The 16971-nt window shown below is 38.9% G+C and overlaps 1 protein-coding gene across 3 annotated transcripts in view; it reads right to left on the reverse strand.

The window, feature by feature from the left end:
• Positions 1-1932: 1932 nt before the first annotated feature.
• TMEM67 (transmembrane protein 67) overlaps positions 1933-16971 on the reverse strand; it is a gene marked incomplete at its 5' end in the record, with an annotated part of 32561 nt that continues 17522 nt past the window's right edge. For 2 of the 3 annotated variants that reach the window (XM_081874089.1, XM_081874090.1), the window contains 12 exons: positions 1933-2030; positions 4498-4640; positions 6192-6294; positions 6834-6938; positions 8579-8695; positions 9312-9428; positions 10034-10114; positions 11173-11313; positions 12447-12586; positions 13480-13579; positions 15218-15304; positions 15691-15789. In XM_081874089.1, the coding sequence (XP_081730215.1) occupies positions 1950-2030; positions 4498-4640; positions 6192-6294; positions 6834-6938; positions 8579-8695; positions 9312-9428; positions 10034-10114; positions 11173-11313; positions 12447-12586; positions 13480-13579; positions 15218-15304; positions 15691-15789 (1314 nt within the window). In that variant the 3' untranslated portion in view covers positions 1933-1949. Of the gene's footprint in view, positions 2031-4497; positions 4660-6191; positions 6295-6833; positions 6939-8578; positions 8696-9311; positions 9429-10033; positions 10115-11172; positions 11314-12446; positions 12587-13479; positions 13580-15217; positions 15305-15690; positions 15790-16971 lie in introns of those variants that run through there. The other variant, XM_081874091.1, reaches the window with a different exon arrangement.

Consider the following 16971-nt stretch of genomic DNA (forward strand, 5'->3'; position numbering starts at 1 on the left):
GTGTTCTTTATATGAACTTTTAAGCATATGTTGTAGTGGCATTTGCCAGAGAGATGTCGTTTTCCAAGGGCCCCAAGCCTAGTATGCATGGCATTCTGAATTTAATCTACTTGATGACTCATTGAAAGTACAAGGCACAGGCAGGAACTCTGCTGCAGTGGAAATGCTCATTTCCTCAATTACTCATAAGTAAAATATGTTGGGAGCACAGCCTAGTAAATGTATTAGGAATGTGAAGTTTACTCTGCCAGAATTATTTTAAAGAGGCACTGAACGTTTTATACTGAATGGGAAAAAGGAAAGAGCCAGTTGTTATAGTAAGCATGCACACAGAAGCAGTGTGAGGAATTGATTGAAATGCAGTCTGATGGAGGCTGTTTGCATGAAGTGCCTCTTGGTGTGCTTTCTAAAATTCTCACCTTGCTCTTGCAACGGCTTCAAGGCAGGGGGAGAAATTCAAGTGGCCATCTTCACAACTGCTAGCAAATAAAAAGCAACCCTAAATAATCTTTTTTTTTAATATACAGCTTGTATAGACTAATGCATGCTCTCCAACATGAAAAAAATTAAAATGGGCCGAACTCTTTGGAAACCCAATTCTGTAATCTGAACACACTGTTAATGGTGCACATGTAAATATTGCCACCATAAATTCAGTTCACCAGATTTCAATGAGTTTGCATTTTAGTGTGCATTGCTGCAGAAAGTCTGCAGAAAGTTTTGAGAGTCACTGGTTGTAATATTCTCTTTCTGTTAGGTCAGGCATGCCCTGTTTCTAGCTCTTGACTCCTGCAGTGTTGGCCTGTTTTGTTGCCCAAGCCACATCTATTGTTTAATTAGATCAGCACATTTTTATACATGTTAGCATTTTTTCTTCTGTTGAAGGTGAAACCCTGTACTCCTTCACCTAATGGATCAGCAAAACTGTCAGCTAAAAAGCCAAAATTCCAGAATCCTTTTGTACATGAAGCCGATTGGGAAAATACACACAACATTCTTGTTTATACGAAATACAGGAACAGTAGCTAGTCAGTCATGGATATATGAACTGTGTTTTTCCACTTCAAAACTGTTTTTAAGAGACCTCCTGATTTATTCCATCTGTGGTTCAAGCCCATACAGCAATAGCAATAAGAGAGAGAGAGTGATGAGGGCTGTCCCACACAGGATTAATTTCTTCTCTCATTAAATCCTGAAATCAGGAAGTGCTTCAAATGCTCCTCTTACAAACTGGACAAGAGCAAGGCTTCTCTTGAACTTTATGAAATCACACCTACCTCTGAAACTCTGAAAGCACAGGAACTGTGTATCTACATGCAGTTTGCTTCAGTGCCTCCTGTACTCAATCCAGAAAATTCATTGTACACAAGAACCTGAATCCTCTACCTTTTGATCATTTTCTCCATACACATGCAGCTCCTACCCACAAATCTTAAAACAATGCACAAGAGATGTACACATACAGTGGTACCTCGGGTTACATATGCTTCAGGTTACATACGCTTCAGGTTACAGACTTCGCTAACCCAGAAATATTACCTCGGGTTAAGAACTTTGCTTCAGGATGAGAACAGAAATCGTGCAGTGGTGGTGCAGCGGCAGCAGGAGGCCCCATTAGCTAAAGTGGTGCTTCAGGTTAAGAACAGTTTCAGGTTCAGAACAGACCTCTGGAACGAATTAAGTTCTTAACCCGAGGTACCACTGTACACATAAAATATCTGCAAAACTAATTCATGGGTTCAGCTTTAATACTGACAGTGACATCTCTCTGTATCTTGGCATCCCTTTTAAGGCATGTGAATAATCACTATCCATTACAAGTACAAATTTATTTAATCCAAAACAGCAGTTTTCAAGTACACAATATGAAAGAAAAATTCTACACATGAATATTTACAAAGTACTGCAAGCAAATCCTTTGTGTATGCGTGTGTTCCCAGAAAGTCTTTTCATATAAGAAATCTTTCATCCACCAAAGTTTTAGATGCCAAATTCTTCTGTCCAACTGTATTACGAATGAACCTAAAAATCTGAAAAGATAAAACCAACTTCAGATGTTATGGCATAAATTGTACAAAACACTCCATGTGTAGCATCAAATCCTTATTTGACAGGATGTTAAGCTAATGCTAGATGCTCTTTAATCTCATCTAAGGTTACTGTCTTAGATTTGTCAAGTATGATCAATCCAAGTTAAGCACCTCACATAATAAACAGTAACTGGAAAAAGCTGAAAATAAGACTTGTTGTTTGGTCACCCCAACAGTAACCTGAAAGCAAGCTGCTCTTCATAGTGAGGGAGCTGTTTACAATTTATTTCCAGACCACTCTTATAAAAAAGAAACCACAAATTTAGTATAACAGAGCTTGTTATCAATTTCAAAACTGTGCTGTCAACTTCAAACATCTTTATTACTGGAAGATCTTCATAATGATTGTCCAGTTAATGTTACAATAGAGATGTGCAACAAAAACCAACCAGCCAACCGACCAACCAACCAACCAGCCAGCCAGCCAACCAACCAGTGTTTCTATGGTTTTATTGTTACTTTGGTGTTCGTTGTCAAGGGAGCCTAGAAGAGATGCATCAAAGTGGGGCTATTCTTTGGCCTGGTCTGAGGGTCCAGCTGGTGCAAAACATTGCGACTAGACTGTTGATGGGGACAGAATATGGTCAGTGCATAATTCCAGTGCTCAAAAGCTTGCACTTGTTGCCCATAAGCTAGTGGTTGAGTTCAAAGTTCGTGCATTAATTCACAAGGCCCTGAACAACTTGGGTCCAGAATACCTACTCCCTTATACAGTAGAACCTCTACTCATGACCACAATCCATTCCAGAGGCCCATCCTTATGGCAAAACGGGTCGCTGGGAGAGGCGCCAATGTGCGCATGCACGGGCAGCGATTGCCCGTTCCTGCTCATGTGCGAATGGCGGCAAACCTGCCGGTTACTCCTGGGTTTGCCCTGGTCACAACTTGGAACGTCTGCAAGTGGAGGTGGTTGAAAATAGAGGTTCTACTATATCCATATTTAATCACAGAGGTCTTTAGGGGAGTCACTGTTAGTGGTTCCTCCACAGCTCAGATGCATGGCTCGTATTCAAGAGGAATGGTGTGTTCAGTATTGGTGGCCCAATTTTGTGGAACAGGTTGAGGTCAGACAGCCCCCCCATTGAATTTCTTAAGGTTTTTGTTTTTAAATTTCAGTGGGCATTTTAATTGAAACCTGATTTTATAGTTTTATTGATTTTTACATTTTCTGTATTGTATTGCTTACACACACCATTTAGAGGTTGTCATAGCTAAACAGTATAAATGAAGGGGGAAAAACCCCAGCTTTATGACTGACCATTGTGCAGTATGTACTGTATGCCCCAGTGGTAGATGATGGGGGCCTCAGCATGATCTCATCACCAGAAATGAAGAGAAACAGCCACCAATCGTAGCAAATGCTCCCTTTCATTTGAGTCTGCCTGCAGGCAGTATGCAAGAGGCCTGCCAAGGCTAGAACTGGTTGCAGTGCCAGCACTGAATTGTGTTATTGTACTGAGATTCGGGCTCTGTTTTATAAACTGTTTTGTCTAGGTCAGGCTAATGGGCCTGATATCCTTTCGAAATTTGGAAACTAACAAGTTTAGGAATCAAAGTTTTGAAAATCCTAGAAGCCATGTGGTAAAGCATTTTAAGAGTCGGTAGGAACTACAGCAGTCGTGCACCTTTGTTGTTTGAACAATGCGGATTTTATTGGAAAGTGGGGCAGTGCTAGACAGTTCTGCACTAATTGCCAGTTTGCACTAATTGACGAGCAGAGGGTGATGTTTGCAAAAGCCTAACTGAACTTACAATATCTGCTAGCACAGTACTTGAAGCAAGAAGTGGAATGATGAGATTCTAAAAATATCCTTCCTTGGGAGAGATAAATTAGCTGGGATGATAGGCCTGATACACACATACGTTCTATCTTGCATATATTAGTCTTCAATGGTAAAAGTCATTAAATTTTACCATAGACCCTTTTCCTATCTTTTCCAATGTATTTTGGGTTGGATGCAGGTTTGCAGTGAGTAGAGTTCTGTTTACATGAAATTCCACTGGAGGGGGAGAGATGATTTTTGCTTATTTCTCCTTTCCCCTATATGCCCTGAAAAGCAGCTCTGGAGGGTTGGGAGATATTTGGGAGCAGCTTGGGAGGTGGTGCTGGTGTGGGTGGGTGGGTGGGGGGGACAGTAAAAAACATCTCTCCTACACTGCCTCCAGTAGAAACTTCCACAGCACTGGAGTCCTGTTTTGTTCCAACATGCAGTGTTTACTCTTAGGACTGCAAGTCTGCAGCACCTGTTTTGTTTTTTTAACAGTGCCTAGCAATCTTAGGAATAAATAAACAAACAATTATCTGTTATGCCTAATAATACATTTTGTAGATAACTGAGAATACAAACTACTATATGCTATCATTTTAAAAAAACATTCTCTACTCCATTCCAATAAAGAGGCTTACCTCTTGTTGCAAATACGTCAGGACAGCTGCTAAAACAAAACTTTGGCTGGCCATATCCACGATGGTGAAAAACAGCATGTCGAAGATGAGAAGTGTGGCTTCATTGCCATAATACAGCACATCACTGAAAGAATGTCCTTCATCTGCAAATAAGGAAACAATCTGTTGAAAAACATGTATAATATCTGCATCAAAAAAGCTGTACAATGGGAGAAAAGCTTCTAGAGAATGGATAAAAACAACAAAAGTAAAACAAGTAAACTGAAACAAAAAGTTAGTCTATAGATACAGTTATTTCATTCCTTTACCGTGAGAGCTGTAACAATTTTATAAAATAGCTTTGTATTGTATGACATCCCGTTGTGCACAGATGTCCATTAAGTGCTTACTGTTTAAAAATCAGAAGCGGATTACCAAGACTCATTCTGAACAAGAGGCACATTCTTACTGATCTCTCTCTCTGAGTATATTTTATTATATAACTTAGAACAACAAAAAAACAACTCCACCTCAAAATCATATGTTTAAAGATACCAAATCCAGCATGACTAAATCATGAGCTATGCACATAAATTTCAGAATTATAGGACTAAGAATTTAGCAACCAATAAATGCCATCTAAACTTTATGGTGTCTTTATCAACTACTGTTATCTGGTAACCCTTAGTTATCTGGCCAGTGTAACTGTCTCAGGAACTTCTACCAGAACATTGCAGAGATTCAAGACCTTTCTGAAAATCAGTATCTATAAAAATACAGTTTGGAGCATCTGGTTTCCATTGCTTTGATAGACTTTATGGACAAAAGTATAGTAGTCCAACTACTCTGGACATCAGCTTTGGCTGCAGCAGAACAAGTACTGAAACTAATGGCTAACACTATGACAAGTGAAACTTCTTTTGTTATGCCTGTCAAGTGCAGTGTTGGAAGGACTACAAAGTTCAAGATGAAACAGGTTCTGTCTAAACAAACACTGTGGGATAAGACACCTTTGACATCTAAGCGGAAATTTCAAGTCCTGACATCAAGTTGAGAGAGAAGGCTGGGAATGCTGTGGACATAGTGTATTTTGATCTCAGCTATCTTGATCTTGATCTCAGCCAAGGTTCTGACAAAGTCCTCCATTATATTCTTGCAGAAAAGCTAGTAGAATGTGGGCTGAGCGAGGTTACCGTTAGGTGGATTTGTAGCTGGTTGACTGATTGAGCCCAAAGAGTGCTTATTAATAGTTCCTCAAAAGTGACAAGTGGGCTGCTGCAGGATTCTGTCCTGGGCTCCTTGTTGTTCAATGTCTTGATAAATGACTTGGATGAAGGAATGAGGGGATGTGCATCAAATTTGCAGAGGACACCAAATTGGGACTAGATGAGCCGCTGGCCTTATCCAGCAGACTCATATATTCTTAGTGAAGCTTTTCTTACATGGATGAATAACTATGTTTTTTCCTATTTCAGATATACCTTCGCTTCTCCTACTATTATGTGGTTCATTTATTTGTGGGCAAATTTCATTTCTCCTAGGTACTGGAGAATTTAAACTCCATATCGCATGCTGCATTTCTGGCATGCTTCAGTAGCATTCAAGTGCTTGGTCAAAAAATAAACCACAGAAATTGCTGGGACTCTTGTAGACACAAGCCATTAGGATTCATCTGCTCACCTAACATAAAAATTTAACATCTAGATTGATAATACCATTGTAAAAGATGCTCTTTTCCATTGGTTCCATGAACTCCATTCCAAGGATTTTCTCCAGCAGCAATTTGTCCTTTACAATGTAATCCATCTCCTTATGAACCTATAAGTGGAAAAACAAAACAAACATTTCATTATAAAAGAACTTCTAAGACACAAACAAAGAAAAGCACTATTTTATTTATTTAGGGATTTATAACTCACCTTTGCACTTCAGAACAAAGAACTAAAGACGGCTAATGTAACAAATTTAAAGCAAACAACAAGAATATAGCAACTTTAGAAATACAACACACATCGAAAGCAGCGGAATAGAAAACTACAAAAAGAAAAAACATTTCAGGGAGGAAGTAAAAAAGAAAATGAAAATAAAAGGATCAGGCAAAAGACTTTCCAAAAGCAAAGAAACAAAATTTATCAAAAGGCACTGGAAAATCAACAGAGAGTAAGTAAGGTGATCTTGTACCAACTTGTTTTACAAGTGATCAACTTCTGTGGTGTTGACTGCAGGGCAGTGTACCAGCATCTGCACAGCACAATCTCTACTCTACAGGACCACACGAAAACAGAGGCTAAATCACAACCCCTTAATATCAAAAACATTATTCAATCTTTTTATTAAATGTTAATTGTGATACTTACATGATCAATAAATGAGCCTAGAAATTTATTCATGGTATGATATGCTTTGGTACTCTGCTCAAATGTAGTCGCAGATGAATTCAAAAGTCTAACAGGACCCTGTTTCTGGGGAGAAAAATACAAATGATTTTAAAATGCACACAGGGTCTCATTTGACATAATGGATGTGTAAAATAGCTGGAAATATCCGACTGCATTCACGCTCAAAGACACTTATGGCTTGCAGTAAAATACCTGATTGAAAGATACCCTTAAGGTTATAGCCCTCTTCAGGTGCTTGATATTTGTGTTAATTTAAAACGCAAGACATACTAGTTCCAGTTGCCATCATGATCAGCCTGCACAAGTTTAAGGACAATCTTTGGAAGCAGTGAATTTCCTGTTCTTCTAGAGGTTTCCCATGTGTTTTGGAATCCTAGAAAATCCAGGCTCGAAAACTCACAGGAAGTCTCTGTGAATACAGGAGGCTCCCTGCTTCAGAAAATTGCCCTTAACGTCATATAAGAGTGCACAAAATTATAAACCACGCACTGTACCCAATAATCCACTGCACCAGAAGATGGTCCTAGTAGAAGAAATTCACAGAAACACACAGCTGAAAATACAGGAAGTACTATCAAAGTCCAGTTGTGATCTCATTTTTTAATGTCTGGTGGTATGAATACTTGTTGACTGATTTAAAACATTTCTGTACAAATGTTTCATCAAAACTGATTCCAGGATGGAATCAATATTTTTTATAAAACCTAATAAAAGGTAAAGGTAAAGTGACCCCTGACCATTAGGACCAGTCGTGGCCGACTCTGGGGTTGCGGCGCTCATCTCGCTTTATTGGCCGAGGGAGCCAGCATACAGCTTCTGGGTCATGTGGCCAGCATGACTAAGCCACTTCTGGTGAACCAGAGCAGCACACGGAAACGCCGTTTATCTTCCCACCAGAGCGGTACCTATTTATCTACTTGCACTTTGACGTGCTTTCGAACTGCTAGGTTGCTAGGAGTAGGGACCGAGCAATGGGAGCTCACCCCATCACGGGGATTCGAACCGCCGACCTTCTGATCGGCAAGCCCTAGGCTTTGTGGTTTAACCCACAGTGCTACCCACGTCCCTATAAAACATAATACAATATAGCAAAACATTCACACTAGAAATTATAATAAAAAACAGCAGATACAATTATAATACAGACTAAGGGGTTGTACAAATTAAAATTCATGGGTAAATAAACTGTAGTTCTGAGGGCAACACTTAAGACCAGGAACTTAGCCAAAAATGTTAAGACATAGGCAGGCTGGTATGTGAAGGGATGACCCCTAAGGTAGTTTGGGCACAAGTCAAGAAAGGCTTTAAAGGTATGTACTAGCACTAGAACAGCATTCTACACCATGTGTCATATCTTCAATTTCAGTTTTTGGACATCAAGGTTCTGCCACACGGATACTTAAAGGACCCAGACACAAAACGATACTCATAGACAAAAGGCTCTGCTGTCCTGGGAGGCCACAGTTCACATGCAAGCATTCCACACACAGATGCACAATGTAAACTTCACTCATATCGTCTATTTTTGTCTGTGTGTGAATGATCCATATGCACACTGCATGGTCAGAAGAATGAAGATGCACTGGCAGTAAAGGACATATAAGATTAAGAAAAATAGATGTGGAAGATTCTATGTCTTCTTGAACTTGAATCCATCTGGACAAGGACATTCAGCACAGCAAGTCTGCCAATAATATACATACCCTTGTTAATGTTTCGTGGATTCTGTCATACTGCTGCCTCATCTTGCTTGAAATGGAAATCTGAAAAGTCTGACCATCTGTGTTTGGTAACAAGCCTCTTTGACTACACAGATTTTCCTAAGGAGATGACATAAAGCAGAATTGCTGGAACAACTTGAACAAGGAATGAACTCAAGAATTTATTATCCATTCCGCTGAACCTGAGCAACATCTGCTTTTACCCTTTTGTACTGATAGTTAAGTTGTAATAATAATTATTACTGCTGTTCTGCCCAAAAATGCTAATTACAAGCCAGAGAAAAAAGAGAAGAAAAAAGTGAAAAAAGACAAACTTAAAAAAATTAGGGCAAGGATACAAAGGACAAATAAGTTGGGTGTGTAAAAGGGTGGTTTCTATTTGTTTCTCTGAAACATCAATACCCATTCCGGTGTGATAGATTGTTTATAAAATGAAGAGGAGTTTCAGATGCAGTTGTTGATAAAGCATGGGAGTCAGTTCAAAATTATAAGCAAGAAAAAATATGAGGGTGTAAAAAGGATTCTAGAAAATGCAACCAATTTTATTGCTTGACCTACTTTTAAATCTCTCTCATCCCCACCCCCCAAGAGTGGCAACAGTTAAGCACATATTGAAGTACTGTACAATGAAATACAAAATAACTAAAGTTCTTGTGCATGGATTCTTGATATATAAGTGAGTTTTGGGATTCCCCTTCCTAGCTGTTTTACATACCGCTTCCCTCTTTAGGTTCATATTCATCTCTTCCATATTGGTATCTGAATGCCCATGCACAGACCGACCGTGAATATAATAGCCAAAGCATCTGTGTGACAACAGAAAGACTGAAATCTACAAGGTAAGAAAAATAAAATTCAGCATCTTAAAAGATACAGATTCAAATAGTAATATAACTTTACAGTGTTTCTTTTCAATGGATATGAAGATTCTTTGCACAAGAAAGCAAGATTCTGGACAACTAATCTATTTTGCAGTTATTGTTTATGAGTTACGTTCCACCATGATGCAGTTAGTGAGATACAATATATTTTGAAACTGGGCATATCTTTATTCTAGGCATCTATAAACCCGTGTGTGTACATCTGTGAGAAAGAGGATGTGCTTGTAGATCGTTCACCGCCCCCCTTCCCCACTTGACTGGTGGAGTGAGGATGAGAGGTCTGGGTTGATTCTCAAATAACTGTTGAGGGCCCTGAGTCTACCAAACTATATATAGTATTGTCTTCTCCTTGTTATACAAGTGAGGAAAACATCAAACCCTGTTGAGATTTCGGCAAAGAACTGGTGGAATAAAGAGCAGCAACTCTGGTTTATTTATTGCTATACTATGCTAACTGTTAGAGCAAAACTAACTACATCTTTATAGCATTCTAAAGCGTTAACATACTTCACAGAGAAAGGCACTAATTGGAAGCATAAAATGATCGAATACTTACATTGCTCATACAGCACAAGTCAACAAACTGCCTTATCTTATCTTCTATAAATCTTTCGTAGAAGACAGAAAAGTATATCACCTGTAATAAATCAGATTTACTAATGAGTTAAGGACATGCAACTTCAATTTTTCTGCTTTAGGAGCCAGTTTTAAACAGAGTCATAAGAGTATAAGCCACGAGCTGCCTGTTATGCCACTGTTTTATAAAGTCCAAGGCATTCTGCCTCCTCCAAAGAAGATGGGGGTAATTTAGAAAAGAAGCAAAAGCTGGGATGTAGTGTGTTGATCTCAAATTACTTCAGCCTGGGATGCTGGGCAGTTGTATATGTTTTGTCTGCCCCTATGTTGTTGACCAGGCATAGGCATAGGCAAACTCGGTCCTCCAGATGTTTTGGGACTACAACTCCCATCATCCCTAGCTAACAGGGTCAGTGGTCAGAGTTTGCCTATGCCTGTTGTTGACTAATCATCTAGAGGTGACTTAGCAATTCTGTTTTTTTGTGCGTTTTTTCCTTTCTTGAGAAATCTGGAAACTGCACTCTCAGTTGAGCATTCCTGCTGCTGCTGCTCCTCACCTCCTTTGTTTTTATTCTCTTTCAACTATGTGTGAAAACTGCAAGGAGAGGCCCATTCTTTGTTTTGTCTTCAATAATCTTCCCTTATCTGCAGATTCTGTATGAACTATTTCCAATAGCACATGTATTTCAAATTGCAATTAGATATTTTAAACCACTTTTTTCAAGTATCTTTTGAATTTTCCAAAGTTCAAATCCACCAATAGAATTCCAGTGGAAAGTTGATTTTCCACTGTATGTTCATAGGTATGTCACACAGCATGTATGCTCTTTGTACACACACGTGTACAAACAAGTTTTGTTAGAGCAGATCACTAACACCAATTGAGATCTTTTATGCTAATAATTGATGGATGTCAACTTCCACGTTCTTCCCAATGAAAATAGATCTCCAAATAATCACCTCTAAAGAAAAATATAGAAACACACAAATACTTAGTTTGTGCCTTTCCAAGGACATCCAATACAACCAGAATTATAATCTTTTAACAACAACAAAATCAACAAAAAATCTGTATAACTTGAAGACAGTTAAATATATAGTGGCAATGGAAAGGTCTACCTGTATTATGGCAATCACTAGCCAAAGGACAGCAGACACGCCAAATCTCAGAATACGACTCCAGGGAGCTATGTAACTTTCTGGGCTCCTTTTAAGACTGGAAGAAGAATCCATTAAGGCCAGATTTGAAAACCCCACAACCTGAAAGCGTAATTTTGAAAATACCAAAATATATCTCATTAGTAATCTGCATTAACAAAGATCTTCTAAATTGCTGGACTTACTGTGTTCTGTTATTTTAGTGTATATATTTGACCATGAGGTATTATTTTATTGATCTATACTTTTATTCAAATAAAAATAATAATTCTACGCTTATGGTACAGAAAGACTTGCAGTGATGATGCAGATGTAGTGGATTATGCTGGATAAAACCGGAAGTGGATTCTATAAAATCAAAATATAACAATTTCATGAGCTGTACTTTCAGCTCCCTTCCAAAGCCAGCTGAGCCATTGTTAGTTAGGACTTAGCAAAAATTAAAACTAGAACAGGATAATTTTAGCTCCGGAACTTAAAGATTTGACCATTCCAATGAATGAACATTGATTGTAATTCTGCTTTATGATGTCAAGTATTTAGCTGAGCAGCTTGCTTCACTTCCTGCATCATAAATATCACTTGGCAGCCAAGACCCGAATCTACAAAGTATTGTTATGGAAAAGCGAGTCTAAAATGAAGGTAATACTAGTAATAGCTCTGCAGGTTGCACAGAAACAGCATTAACAGAGCTCTTGTCCTGTTCACTAATAATATATGCACAAGACAATTAGTCCTCACCTGCCTTCTTATTATGTGTGCAGGAGAAAGCATTTGCTAACCATTTAATTCAGCTGGAACAAGTATTTCAGCTGATGCTGCATGATGAATAGATTAAAACTGATGCCTAGTTGTGCCATGCTATTTGTTTTTAAGATACAACTTCTGTGGCTCACATATATACACTAAGTACATAGATAACAGAACTAAACCTGAACTATGGGAGCTCATAATAAAAACAGAAGAAGCACAACAGCACACAATATAACCATTGGGTTGTATCCAACCAAGTTGCCCTGTTAACACACATACTTCCTATAAATCTGCTTGGGAAAGGTTGGGGAACCCCCAGAACAGTTGGGGGATTGTACAGAAAGAGCAGAGGGGAAGTCCTGCTGTGCAGGCAGAAGTCCCTGCAGAAATGGGATGACTTCATTGGTTACATCCCATCAGCTTACCCAACTGCTTTAGAAAGATCAAAAATCAAATGAATGATAATGAAATCTGAAAGTCACCTCTAAGAAGAAGAGAATAGCAAGCACTTGGAAGAGAGGATTTATTTTCCTGATGGTTTGAATTTCATTCCACTCATTTGCTATGAAATACGTTCTCCATATGCTGACAGGTGCAGAAATACTTCTTACGCCATTTTCTCCTGTGGAGAAGCATAGTTCAAACTGTAAAGATCTTAAATGTTATTTCTTTATATCCTGCTTTTCCAGCTTAAATAGCTTCCACATAGCAGCTTGCATCTATTAAAATACATTTTAACACAATATAATAAACAGTAATCTCAAAAGCAAGCTATAATATAAAAACTTATAAAATACATTAAGACAGGAAAACTTAAGACAGAATAATTGAAAATATCCCAATCCAAATAATGTAAAAGACTGAGAAAGAAACCGTAAAAAAACTTCAAACCATTATCAGTAATTAAAAGCAGATAGGAATAAAAAGGTATTTAATGCCTGCTTGAAAGCAATTAAAAATAGAAGGCCAAACATATATCCCAACAATAGTGTGTCTGTGAGCAGGGCTTCTGGAGCCAATCTTAGGGCCCCAGCCAGTTTATATAGGTCGCAAATCATTTAGTGCTTTAAAAGGAAGTCATAAGCACAGGAACATGGCCAGTTATTATCGGCAGCACAAGGGGTGGTATCCAATGCAAAAGTTCTTTTAGCACAGGGACTTCAGACTCTGCAAGGAAACTCTCCATTTTCTCCATACACCCCCTAAATGTCTTCTGCAGAGGGTGCCAGGGGCACACTGGGAGAAGAGGCGGGGGGGGGGGGGAGTTCTCTTGCACAGGTGGAAATCCTTGCGTCAACAGCGCTACTTCGTTAGATGTTGCCCACATTCAAATAAAACAGTATCTTAACTGACTATAGCTGGGATATGGAAATGTTCCTACTTTCTTGGGGCTATTCCACACATTCACGTAGAAAAGGGATGGTAAGCCTGTGGCTATCTGGATATTGCAACTCCCATCACCCCTGGCCACTAACAATGCTGGCTAGGGCTGACAGAAGTTGTAGGAACACATACCTTCAACTGCTTTAAGAACTTTTCCTTTAGGACGCTCCCAGTCAATGAAAAAGATATCTACCGTAAGTTGGGAAACAAGCAGATGCAAAAACTGCAGTGCCTGAGGAAACCATTTAATGAAACAAAAATAAACCTAAATTAGCATTTAGGACAGGAAGACAACTAATTAAAAACAGGAAGTCGGCATTCAGAATTGTACAATTTCTGTTGCAATCCAGAAAACCTGGCTGCAGAAATAGGATAAAAATGCATTCCTGATTAATATTTCCACTTCTTATATCCATCAACAGGAGCTGGCTGCATTAGGGTTGGTGGGGGCAACTCAAGATCATGGGTAGTATATTAAAGTGTAGTTTCACTTGAAAAACCTGCTGCTAGTTTGGCAATTTAACTCATCCCTGCTCTGAAACTATCACAAGTTTGTAAACAGGGTCAGTTAAAAATTAGGAACGCTTAACTTCCAAAGGTTGCTGTGAAAGAACATGTGCTTACACCTGTCCCGCTGAAAACTATGGGACTGTCACTGTGCAAATCCTACTCACATGGAGATGCAAGTTCCATTGAGTTCAGTGGGACATAAGATCATTAGAAGACCACTACTGGATCTGACCAAAGGCCTCCTTAGTTCAACATCCCCTAGCTCCAAGGGGCTAACCTGATGCCCATAGTTTGCAGTATAGCTGTGGTTAGACAGTGGCATTTCTCCCTCTGCAAAAACAGACTGGATATTGGGTTGCATCCAATGTTCTTCCTCTACTCTTCCTGTGCCCTTGAAACATCTGGAGCAGATTTTGAGAGAGCATGGGGTGCTGAAGGGAAGAGGAGAGGAGCCTTTTGTTGCCCAAGTGGAAATCTGCTGCATTAGTGGGACAGCAATGTTGGATACGAAACATTCTATTCCAACTCAAGTTTTATTTCATTTGAAAAAAACATTTTTGTTTAGCTTTAAAACACTGAAAGACAAATGTGCCCTGGCAGTGTCAATAACCCATTATTTCTATATTGTAAGGCAGCAGCTGGGGTGGGGGTATGAATGGGAGAGTGTGGCTTGCAACAGTCCTCCAATGTAGTCCATTGTAAATACTACAGTTTAGAGGCGGGGCTGAGTCTGGCTTGGATTTCTAGTCAAAATTCTGCATACAAGTCCCCTCTCAGGTTCTAGCAAAGGCTAGTCTACTTAATTTGCCTGTATCTGATGTTAGGTCTCTCTTTTTTAAATCTTTTGCTATTGGAAGACAAATAAAGAAGTGATACCTTACCACTGAAACCATTTTTCTTTTTCCAGAAAACAGAAGAACTGGAGCTTGTGCTAAAAATGCTAACCCTGATATGATTTCTCATTTAGAAGACAAAATTAACCGCAGTATCAGATGGGCAACTTAATTATTAGGGCTCTGCACAAGGCTCCCCCTACCCTTGAGATTTGGGTGACCCTCCGAGGGCTAACCTGGGAGACACTCACCCCACCATGGATCCAGTTCCAACATAGTTTGGGGGCAAGGCTTATGTTTAATTAGTTAAAAAAAACCTAATAAAACATTCCTCTCCCAACTGACGAGGGAAGGGATCTGCAGAGAATTTGCTTGCAAAAGAGTTCCCTTTGTCAGGAAGTATTGGTACCTCTGCTTAACAGCAAGAGGCTTCTCTGTATCCGACTCATCTGATGCCTGAGTCCCTCTGAGCAAGCCGGTTTCTGCTCAGGGCTCAGACAAATCCAGAGCATGGCTCTACTGCTTACCTTAAGAGCAAAAGCACATCCAATGTAAGAAACAAAATTGTCTTCTTGACTTGGTAATGGTAAGAGAACAGAGACATACTGCTGTGCCTGTGGAGTGAAGGGTCTTCATTAAATCAAACAAGCTGTAACTACATGTATGTTGAATCATATCATACAATTTCTACAACTGAATTTAAAATAATGGTTGCTTTTGCTGAAGTTACCAGAGCTTGATGAAAATTAGGATTTGGAGCATTTTTTTTTTTTAAAACTAGCTCTATTTACTACTGCATGCACATTTAAAGTTAGAGGAAAAGGTAAAGTATAAAGGACAAATACAGAGAATATTTTACAGGTACAACTTGCCTCAATGGTCTGGTGAGAAAAGCAAAAAGGGAAAACAAAACACACAAACATTTAGATGTCATATCTAACATTTATATGTACACAATTGTTTATTCATCTTTAAAGAAACACAATACAATGAAACTTACTTTGAAAAATATAAGCCAATATATCCCTGTTCCCACTGAGATGATGAAGAAAACATTTGCAAGGTCGCCAGAGTAGAACAGCAAGAACTTCAGAACTGTCTACAACATCAGAGTACAAATGTGTTAGGTGCAATGACAGAAAGGTGTCCCAACAGAGACAGACAGAAATGCTATTCTTACACAGCGTCGCTACACCTGTATCTAGTAACTTTATGCAGTGATTCAGAAAATGGAGAGGCACTTGACTTTGGAACTGTGTTTAGACAACAGTTACCCACACTTTTTACTGGAGCTTTTGTGCAATGAGCCAATGTGATGCACAGTTATATACTGCTACACTGGCCATGTGGATTTCATCACCTGCAGTAATCCTTCAGTGAACTGAGTCACACTGGCAACTTGCAGGGACAGGCAGAGGTGCTGCTTCAAAAAAAGTTGTCCAGACATGTTCTTAGGTAACAGAACATGGTTATTAACAGAAGAGCTAACTTAAATTTGCTGTGCTCTATCAGCTGATAATTAATCTTCAATTGGAAAATGTTGTTAGCTATAGCCTTAAAAATGAAATAAAAAATCACTCCCTGAAAGACTCTGCATAGTCTCTTTTTATAAAAGCAACCACTATCAAATAAAAAGAGGAGCTGCTAAAGAATAATACAATTATTCTTCATTTGTTTTGAATTCCAAGGATGATCTGCAGCCATCACTTCATTGTTATAACAGTAAGACAAAGAAAGTCAGGATTTTCCCTAGTCAAAACAAAATAAAAAAATTCCTTCCAGTAGCACCTTAAAGACCAACTAAGTTAGTTCTTGGTATGAGCTTTCGTGTGCATGCACACTTCTTCAGATACCAGAAGAAGAAGTGTGCATGCACACTGAAGAAATGTGCATGCACACGAAAGCTCATACCAAGAACTAACTTAGTTGGTCTTTAAGGTGCTACTGGAAGGAATTTTTTTATTTTGTTTTGACTATGGCAGACCAACACGGCTACCTATCTGTAACTGGAACTATGGAAGGATTTTCCCTGTCATCCTGATATGTGTAAGCATCATGAACAAGTAGTATGGATCCAGTGCCCAACTATTTATTTCCATAAGCCACCAATATAGCAGATCTTCATTAGCAGAAGACTCAACCTTCCCTGACCCACCGGACCTACTTGGTTATCCCTGACTGAACCCTTCTACTATTACTATTATGATTTTAATTTATTACCTGCACGTCACCCTACAGATCCAGGGTAGATTACAACAATTTATAATACAACGTTAAAAAC

This window comes from Podarcis erhardii (genome assembly GCF_964252035.2).
Source record: "Podarcis erhardii genome assembly, chromosome: 8".
Taxonomy (NCBI): Eukaryota; Metazoa; Chordata; class Lepidosauria; order Squamata; family Lacertidae; genus Podarcis; species Podarcis erhardii.